Raw genomic sequence first — 10,303 nt, 5'->3', positions numbered from 1 at the left:
TTATTGTTGTTGCCCTTGGCAGAGTTCTGTAATATCATAGCTCACAGCAACCTCAGACTCTTGGGCTCAAGTGATTCTCTTGCCTCAGTCTCCCTAGTAGCTTGGAACTACAGGTGCCCACCACAACACCTGGCCATATTTTTTGTTTTGCTTTAGCAGGCCCAGGCCAGGTTCAAACCCACTAGCTCTGGTGCATGTGGCTAGTGTCCTAACCACTGAACTGTGGGGTGCCCAGCCTTCACAGACTTATATTACAACTTTTTCTGGCCATGTGACTTGCTTTGGTGAATAGAATGTAAGAGAAAGTGACACATGTCACCTCTGGGAAATAGCTTTAAGAGCCAGTACACAATTGTTCACATTCCCTCTCCCTGCCTGCTGGACTAAAAGCACCCTTTTAAATTTTCTTTCTCTTTCTCTTTTTTTTTTTTTTTAGACAGTCTCACTTTGTTGCCCTTGGTAGAGAACTCTGACATCATAGCTCACAGCAACCTCAAACTCTTGGGCTCAAGTGATTCTCTTGTCTCAACCTGCTGAGTAGCTGGGACTACAGACACCCACCATAAGGCCTGGCTATTTTTTTAAAGACAGGGTCTCATTCTTGCTCAGGCTGTTCTCGAACTCCTGAGCTCAAGCAATCTACCTGCCTCAGCCTCAGTGTCCCAGAGTGCTAGTCTTTTTAATTTTCTTGATAGATTTATGGGTATTAGTGGTTTGGGTTACATGGATGAATTGTATAGTGGTGATGTGTGGGTTTTAGTGTACCTGTCACCTGAAGAGCATATATTGCACCCAACAGGTAGTTTTTCATCCCTCACTTCCCTCCCATACTCCCCCCTTCTGAGTATCTGATGTCCACTGTACTACTCTGCCTGCCCCTGGGAAGCACTGAGGCAGGGATTCCATCATCCTAGGTCCTGAGCAGCCACACCAAGCAGAGCCCTCCCGCAAGTAATGATTGCTGCTGGGTTACACGTGTGCCACAGGCAGAGAACATCTGCTTGTGTTAAACCACCAAGATGTGGGGATTATTTGTTACAGCATCATAAACTGACTTGCCTGACAGAGTGGATCTAGAATTGCTTGCATTTGGATGAGTTAGCTTGCACAGTAGAAGGATGGGGTCCCAGCTGGCCACAGCTAAGCTCTGTGAATATCACCCACCTGAAGCGATCCATTCTGTGAGTGCTGGAGGAAGGGCAAAACTAAGCATTGCTATTCCAGGTTGGCTCTTAGGTAAAAGTTAGATGTGTCTGGAAATATGATTTACCATTTCAGCTCATCAGAGTACCATTACCTAAGCTAAACATGAGCTGAATTTCCATACACACAGCATCTGAAGTGCCATTTCTCTCTGCAGATGAACAAAAATATTTATAAACCATTCTTTATAAAAGCTTTCAACTGGCTCTAAGTCAGTAGTTTTCAAATTGAGCCCTAAGGATCCTAGATGACAGATGCAGCAGACTAGACTCCAGAGTGCCATGGAGGGCACCGAAGGGGTCTGGGGAATTTCACCCCTGAATATGGCACCTTCGTATGCTGACTTAATTAAAGGCCTTTGAAGATGAGCAGATGCAAGAAAAGACCTTTCCCTGATATTCTCTTTTCCTTTTCTTTCTTTCTATCTTTTTTTGTTTTGTTTTGTTTTGTTTTGTTTTGTTTTTATATTTGGGTTTGTTTTGTCTCACTCTTTTGCCCTGGGTAGGATGCAGTGACCTCATTACAGCTCTCAGCAACCTCAAACTCCTGGGCTCAAGCAATCCTCCCGCCTCACCCTCCTGTGTACCTGAGACTACAGGCACCCACCCCCAGTCCCAGCTACTGTTTCTATTTTTCCTAGAGACAAGGTATCACTATGTTGCTCAGGCTTGATATTCCTTTTTCTAACTTAAGACTGGGCCCTCCAAAGAGAACACGCTTGCCTTCCTCCCTTCCCTAAAATCTCATTATCTATCACAGAAAAGGTGGCTGAGGAATACAACCACACCTGGACAGACGTTTCCAAAGAAAATATCTGCTTCTCAGTTGCAAATTCCAAAGAGAATCATTTATTGCCTCCCAGTCCTTTCCTTCTCCCTAATAATCACTTATGACCCCTCAGAAGCATTGTCTGCATTCCCCATGTTCCCCTCCCCTGTGAAGAAGGGTACAAAAGCATCCACACCCCACTGGGTTATTGGATAACCACTGTCCTGTGATTGTCACCCTGTGTATGTTAAGATAAATTTGTATGTTTTCTTCTCCAATTAATCTGCCTGTTTCAGTTCATTTTTTAATGAACCTTCAGAGGGCAAAGAGGAAGCTTTCTCCCTTATTCCCTACAACATCTTCCACACAGCCCCTCCCTTTTTCAGCTCCTTTACTCATATGATTTCATTCTAACAAAAGTCTTTGTGGCTAAAACAGGCTCGGCAGGCTGGGGTTTAACGTCTGTGCTGGCACCATACCAGAGGTATGAATCAGAGCTCTGAAACCAAAGAGGTGAACTTTCAAGGAGCTAAACTCAGCCTACAGTTAGGACTAGGGAAGAGGAAGGTACAGATGAAATGTAAATAATAAAGCTTGGTCTATACAAGGGACTTATTCTCCAATAAGAATAAGATGGCGTCAGGCAGGCTAGGGCAGACACCGCTAGTCTGGTCACTTTAGATCCTGTCTGACCTCCCTCACCTCCGCATCCCCTGACCCCCCCCATTCTTACTGTTTTATAAATTTAGCTCCCACCCCGAAGATGCCTATCTTGAGTAGTTTAAGTAGATAAGAGATTAACTTTTAAACTAAAATATTATAATAAGTTACTGAATTATGCTGATTATTATTTGAAATAGGGTTTAGTGTGGTCTTTGCTTTGAACTTTTCTATATAAAACTGTAATTTTAGAAATGAAAGAACAGAACAGTCTTGAAGAGGCTACTCTCACTGTTCTCCAGAATCCCGGGCTTCTGGGATAAAATTTGGTAGACCTATCCCTGTCTCTACATATTGGCTGACAGTGACAGGTGGCCAAACCTTCTTCATCTGGTAACAGGACTAAATATATTTACAATAATAATGAATATTATTGTTATTATTGCTAATAATACCTGTCACCATCTGGTGTGTGTTCTTGTTCTTCTCTTCAAAATAACTTTTTTGGTTTATTGTCAGTCGCCACTGATTAGAACAGAAGCTCCATGAAAGGAAGGAATCTGGTCTGTCTTGTTTCCCGTTGGACCCCCAGCACCAAGAACGAAGCCTGGCACCCAGAGAGTGACCCTGGGAGTGGGATGCTATTTTAACCTCCGTTTTATGATTGAACTAACTGAGGCACAGGGAGGGTAAATAGCTTGTCTAAATAACTCCCTAAATAACATTTAGGGAGTGCAAAGACATGAATAAGATCCCAGGCATCCAGCTTTGCAACTGTCCCTCTTACTTACTATACCATTAATGATCCGGCACCCTCGGGTCTAAATGAGTTAACAAAACAAGTTTGATGGAAATTCCTCCAATCTTTTCTTTATTCATTTCATTCTAGTAGGTGTATTTTCTATTATCACCTTTACAGGTGAGGAAACTGAGGCACAGAGAGGCTGAGAAGTAGCTGACAACAGGCAGAGCTAAGTTTTGAACCCAAGGAACGTAACCACACATACATATCATCCTCACATTACAACAGACAGGAGTCTGAGGACCCACTCACCGATGCAGACTCAAGTCCTCATCCCTGCTCTTGTGTCTTAATGACCAAGGTAGTAGTCAAGCACCAGTGCTCATATTCCAAACACACAAATACATTTACTGATAGCATTTAACCACTGGAAATAGGGACTGCTAAGCTATCAATGGGATGATTAAACGAATCATCATCCAAAGCCTTTATAAATCTGTTATTGTCAATCAAATGCCTAAGAACTTATCAAGTAAGATTTTTATTCTGACGATAAACCTCCGATAATTGCTGCTTTTGTGGAGAAAAGCTGTATCGATATCTGGCAGTGCTCTCTTTATATATTCTCAGAAATATTCTGGCCAATGGGGGACGCAGTCTGACTTTCACAGGAACACATGGGGATTCCACTAACTTCAACGGATTTGTCTCTTGGCTGCTCAATTCAACTGCAGCCAGATGGAAAATGGAAAACTGAGGATGGGCCCGGGCCTATTGTCAAAGACACAAAGAAGTTATTGAGCAGAAACAGTCCACAGTCTTACCCAGCTGCTATGAAAGCCCCGAGAATGATGGCAAAGACACTGACAATGATGCTCAGTGAATACTGCTTCCTGTAATAAATAAATAAACACATAAGAAAGGAAAGCAGGGGAGGGGGTTTTAAATATAGGTTACATTTTTTAATGTATAATTTTAAATGTAAGTTACCTTTCTTAAATATATAAAGGACATATTGAAAACATCAAATACACATTCACAGTTTTATAGCTAAAACCTAATGGATAGTATTTAATATAGAGAAAGCACTAAAAGTGTGTCTAAGTTAAATTCAATGTACGTTATTTCTTAAGCCGTTTTAGTAACTAATTATAAACTGATTTCTGTGTTCTCACTAGAGAGATGCGGAGACAAATACAGAAAAGCTGCTGCTCGCTTGGGTCTAGTTTGTACACATGTGAATTTAATAATGAGAATTCAAAGATCAAGACAAAACTCAGGTTTAAAACATTGAACCATCAGTAAAAATTCATTGCTAAATAATTTTCACGGCAAAATCAAGAATCACGCTTTGGGATGTAAAACTATCTTGATGAGAAATTTTTATAACCAACACTATAAAAATTAAAGTATTCTGCCGCAGAATTGATTTCCCTGCTCTCCTTCACTCCTGTATGTACATATGGAAAAATGTATTCTGTTTTTCAAAATTGCTATATATTCTATCTGCCTCAGGAAGCAGGTTTACATCTGTTTTAGTGTGGTTTTTTTTTCTTTTTTATAACTTTCTACCACAAATATGTATTCGTTGTCAACGGTAAAGTTACAATTCAAAAAAATCCCTTGTGACGTTCTTAGGGTTTCACAGAAACAGGCCACTTTTTTTAAGTGAATTCTTCCTTCTATTTTTGCAACTAGCAATCCAAATTAACTATCTGGAAAGGTGACTGGACATTCACCATTTGCAGTAGAAAAATAACGCAGGGAGGGAGGACATATAGGACTGGAAGAAAACAAAAAATCACCCGAGTACGATGCTTTCCAGAAGCAAAGTAAGTGGAATGGTAAATTTCCTGAGGACAGTGAACATCGGCAAGCTGTCGGGAAAAAATTCAAGCATAACATCAGATACCGAGTGTTGGTGAGTTTTTTTGTAAACATGTTTTACATTTTTAATTAAGCCCATTCATTTTCTAAATTAAATATGAGGAATTAACCTTAATTCTCACACTTGCCATTAGCAAAAAACATCACATAATACAAAGAAATGAAAACCATTTTACCACTTTTACATAATAGCAATTTAAAACACCATCCTACCCAACTGTTACAAAGATGGTATTAAAACTAGTTCACAGGGTGAACCAGTACATCCTATCACAAATCAAGTTGGGACTGTGTATCAACAGTCATTAAATGGGCTTAATCTTGGGCCTAATTACTTTCTGCTGGGAAACATCCTAAACTAAAGTAATAATCCAAAAGAAAGAAAACCCCGGGTGCATAAATTGTTCATTGTAACATCTTTGGGAAAAACATCAGAAACAACCTAAAGGTCAGACACTGGTCAAATAAATTATGGTACATCTATTCCAGGGAACATGATATATATGATGCTATAATATGTGCATATAAAGACTATTGTAAAATAAATATTAAATAAAACAAAAGTGGTAAAAAACAATGTAGTCTATGACTCTAACAAGATAGATTCTGTAAATGGAAAAAGACTTTCAATGAGTTTTTCAAATTATGTGTTTTTTGTTTTCTTTTTTTGTTAGTTTATTTGTTTTCTGAGACCATTGTATTCCGTCACCCTGGGTAGTGTGCCACGACATCCTACCACACAGCAACCTCAAACTTTTGGCTCAAGCGATCCTCTTGCACAGCCTCCCAAGTACCTGGGACTACAGGCACCTACCAAAACACTGGGCTAATTTTTCACTCCTCCTCAGGCTGGTCTAAACTCCTGAGCTCAAGCAATCCACCCACCTTGGCCTTCCAGAGTTCTAGAATTCCAGGCCTGAGCCACTGCGCCTGGCCTTAAATTACATATGAATCGCTCCTCTACCTTCTGGCTAAAATCAAGTGTAAAATCGCATGTTAAAGGATAAAATTACAGGTGATTGTTTCTCCCAAACTTTATGAAATGAGGATTCATTGCCTTAAAAAATATGTACTTAAGGACCTTTCACTCACTCCTAACAGAGAGATTCCAGGATACAGCTCAGTGCACAGCCAGTAGACTGCCAAGGCTGAAATGGCCCACCTATACCTGCCTCCAAAAGTGACCCTCAGAAGACAGTAAGCTAGGGGAGAAAAAGTGAGAGCAAGAATGACAGCCCAGGAGGGGGAGCGGGGAAGCTCTCCCAACGAGGCCTGAGGATGGGCTTCACATTATCAGTGACACTGCAATCAGACAGCAAGTGCAGAAAGAATTTTCAGAAACTTTATATTCACATTTAAAGATGTTTTATGAGACTGGCTTAAATTATCTTTCTCAAAGCAAGCCATAACAAAAAACATCTCATATTTTCTATTCAGTTGAAAAAGTATTTTTAGATGCAACCTTTTAAAAACAGATAAAGTATACTTAATGGTAAAAATCTGAATGTTTTCTCCTTAAGATCAGGAACGACATCGGGATGTTCACTCCCATCACTGTATCTATTCAACATTGTACCTGAGGTTCTAGTCAGGGCAATTAGGCAAAACAAACAAAAAACCCAAGTAACAAGCATCCAATTTGGAAAGGAAGAAATAAAGCTATCTCTACTTGCAGATAATACCTTATATAGTCCTAAGGGAACCACTACAAAATAATCAGAATGTATAAATGAGTTCAGCTAGTGTGCAGGAAACAAAGTTAATATACAAGAATCAACTGCACTTCTACATTCTAGCAATGAGTGATCCAAAAATAAAATTAACAAAGCAGGTCCATGAACAAATGTAACAAAAGAAGCATAACGTCTGTATGCTGGCAACCCCAAAACATTATTAAAAGAAATTAAAGAGGACCTTTAAAAAGAAATTAAAGAGTAAATAGAAAGATGCTCCATGTTTGTTCATGGCTCAGAATACTTATGGTGAAAATAGAAAGATTCCCCAAATAGATACACAGTTTGGATATTTGAGCCTGTGAACCTCATGTTGAAATTTGATCCCCAGCATTCTGGGTGGGCCTAGTGGGAAGTGTTTAGGTCATGGGGGCAGATCTCTCATGAATAGATTAAAGCCCTCCTTTGGTAGTGGGTAGGGGGGGTAGTGAGTGAATTCTCACTCTGATAGTTCCCAAAAGACGTGGGTGTTAAAGAGGGCCTGGCACCCTGGCACTTCCTCTCTCCCCATGGAATTGTGATCTCTGCACACACAGGCTCCCCTTCCCTTTCTGCCATGAGTAGAAGTAGCCAAAAGCCCTGACGAGAAACAGATTCTGGTGCCACAGTTCTTGTACAGCCCACAGTCATGAGCCAAATAAATCTTCTTTCCTTTTTCCTTTATAAATTATCCAGCCTCAGGTATTCCTTTAGAGCAACATGAAAGGACTAAAACACAGATTCAACACAATTCCTACAAAAATCTCAACTGGCTCTGTTTGTGTGTATGTGTTTAAATTGACAAGCTGATTTTAAAATAACAAGGAAATGTTAGGGAACCAGAAAGTCAAAACAATCTTGAAAAAGAACTAAGCTGGTGTACTTACACTTCCCCATTTCAAAACTTACTCCAAAGCAATCAAAACTATCTTTATTGATTTAACTCTACATATATAATCCATGGGCCAGAATAGAGAGCCAAGAAATAAATCCTAACAATTATGGTCAAATGATTTCAAAAAGGGTGCCCAGACAAAATGAGAAATGAACAGGCTTTTCAACAAATGGCTCTGGTACAACTGAATATCCACGTGTGAAAAAAATGAATTTTAACTCCCATCTCGTATTATATATAAAAAATTAACCCAAGAGCCAGGCACTGTGTACCTGCCTATAGTCTCAGCTATTCAGAAGGCTGAGGTATGAGTTGAATGCTAGAGTGTACAATGACTGCCCTTGTAAATAGCTGCTGCACTCCAGTCTAGATAAGATACCATCTCTAAAAAAGAATTTAAAAAAAATTAGCACAAATTGGTCAGGGGCAGTGTACCACACCTATAATCCTAGCACTCTGGGAGGCTGAAGCTGGTGAATTGCTTAAGATCAGAAGTTTGAGATCAGCCTGAGCAAGAGTGAGACCCCATCTACAGAAAATAGAAAGACTATCTGGGCATCGTGGTGCCCTACAGAGGGGCATATAGTCCCAGCTACTCAGAGGCTGAGGCAGGAGAATCGCTTGAGCCCAAGGGTTTGAGGTCACTGTGAGCTATGATGATGCCACAGCACTCTATCCAGAGTGAGAGACTGAAACTCTGTCTCAAAAAAACACAAACAAAAATACCCTACAAATATATCAAAGGCCTAAATGTAGGATCTAAAGTTATAAAACTCTTCATTTATTATGTTTATCGGCATTCACTGCTTGAGTCAACGTTAGACTTCTTAAGTAATTAAAGGCAATTTTATTACAGCAGCATGTACTTATTCTAAAAGAATAAAATGCATAAACAGAAACAGCTTTTCTTGTTTGCAATCTGTAAAATTGAGTTATTTTGCTGATGTAAAATACCAATAACTCGCTTGAGGACCATGCCACCTTCTAAAATGGTCACATACTTACTTCTTAAATGTGTTAAAGTTACAGCACATCCCAAACTTTTTCAGAGCAAAAGAAACAAGTAACTGACTGCTCTTGACTGTGCCTTCCCTGGAAATAGCACTGACTTCTGGGAAGAGCCAGAGTGAGAAAAAAGCTAGTATTTTTATAACATAAAACAGTATCATTTATAGTTGTCAGTCATGTATTGTTATCCAGCTAAAACAAAAAGCCCTGTGAAAAACTAAGTTATCTTCTTACCTGTAAGTGATGGAGGCTATTTTTAAGATTGTCAGAATTTACTAACTATATAATTATGACACATAGTCCAAAGAATGCAGTTGATTGAATGTTCTCTTTTGAAGATCTATTGTCTTGACTAATTGAACAGTAATTCAAGTAGAATATCCCAGGAAACAACCACCTGGGCTCCCCTGTTTGGAGTCTGGCTAACTCTGAGCATTGCCAATGGGCCCTTCTTGGCCTACCTTACATTCTCTCCTTTAGAGACTTTGTATTCTGCACCCAGCTTTGTTAACAGTGAGCTGAAAACAACCTTGGGTTGAGTGTTTTGTGTGGGAGTTCCTTGGCCAGGGCCTTTTGAATAATAGTGCCCCAATGAAGTGCTAGATAATATATGTTTAAGAATGAGCTTTTTTTTTTAAACTGTAATAACTACTTTCAGAAATTTCTAACTACTTCGTAAGTGCATGACTTAACCTGGTGATAAAAGCAGTTATTAAAGCCTACCTTTTCCAAAAAAATAAAATAAAATTATAAAACTCTTCGAAAGCAGGAGGAAATCTTTGTGACCTTAGGCTAAGTAAAGCCTTAGGAAAAAAAATACCCAAAAGCATAAGCAACAAAAGAAAAAATAGATAAATTAGACTTCATCAAAATTAAAATCGTTTATAAATGGATAAACATTATATATATGAGTGCACGTATACACACACACAGAATCTTAAAAAGGAACGAAATTCTGATCCATGCCACCACATGGATAAACTTTGAACTTCATGGTAAGTAAATAAGCCAGACAAAAAAGGACAAATATTATATGATTCAACCTGTTTGAGATATCTACAGCAGGCAAATTCATATAGACAGAAAGCAGAATAGATTCTACTCGGTTGAGGGCTAAGGAGAATGAGAAGTTATTTTTCAAAGGGGTATAGGACATCTGTCTGGGATGATGAAAAAGTTCTGGAAATGAATCATGGTGATGGCTGTACAACATTGTGAAAATATGTAATGTAACTGAATTGTACACTATAAAATGGTCAATTTTATGTTATGTATATTTTACCTTAATTCTTGTTTAAATTTTTAAAATTTAAAACTTTGGTGCAGGAGCCCTCAAACTATGGCCCACAGGCCACACGTGGCCCACCAAGGACATTTATCCGGCCCGTGGGTGTTTTTGCCACCACTGCCTGTCCTGCTTAGCAGCTG

General features: G+C 39.3%; 1 protein-coding gene across 1 annotated transcript in view; it reads right to left on the bottom strand.

Annotated features, from left to right (window-relative positions):
- The window catches only part of SLC35D2 (solute carrier family 35 member D2), a 61,650-nt gene that overhangs the window by 29,907 nt on the left and 21,440 nt on the right, over window positions 1-10,303 (bottom strand). Inside the window, exons 5-6 of the mRNA XM_003782995.3 lie at window positions 5,179-5,250; window positions 4,198-4,266 (exon numbers count right to left, since the gene is read on the bottom strand). Coding sequence (XP_003783043.1) covers window positions 4,198-4,266; window positions 5,179-5,250 — 141 coding nt within the window. The remainder of the gene's footprint in view (window positions 1-4,197; window positions 4,267-5,178; window positions 5,251-10,303) is intronic.

Source organism: Otolemur garnettii, unplaced genomic scaffold (assembly GCF_000181295.1).
Source record: "Otolemur garnettii isolate 467f Iridium unplaced genomic scaffold, OtoGar3 scaffold00006, whole genome shotgun sequence".
In the NCBI taxonomy this organism is placed as follows: Eukaryota; Metazoa; Chordata; class Mammalia; order Primates; family Galagidae; genus Otolemur; species Otolemur garnettii.
The sequence above is the reverse complement of the archived record's forward strand: the minus strand, read 5'-3'. Positions and strand labels throughout refer to the sequence as shown.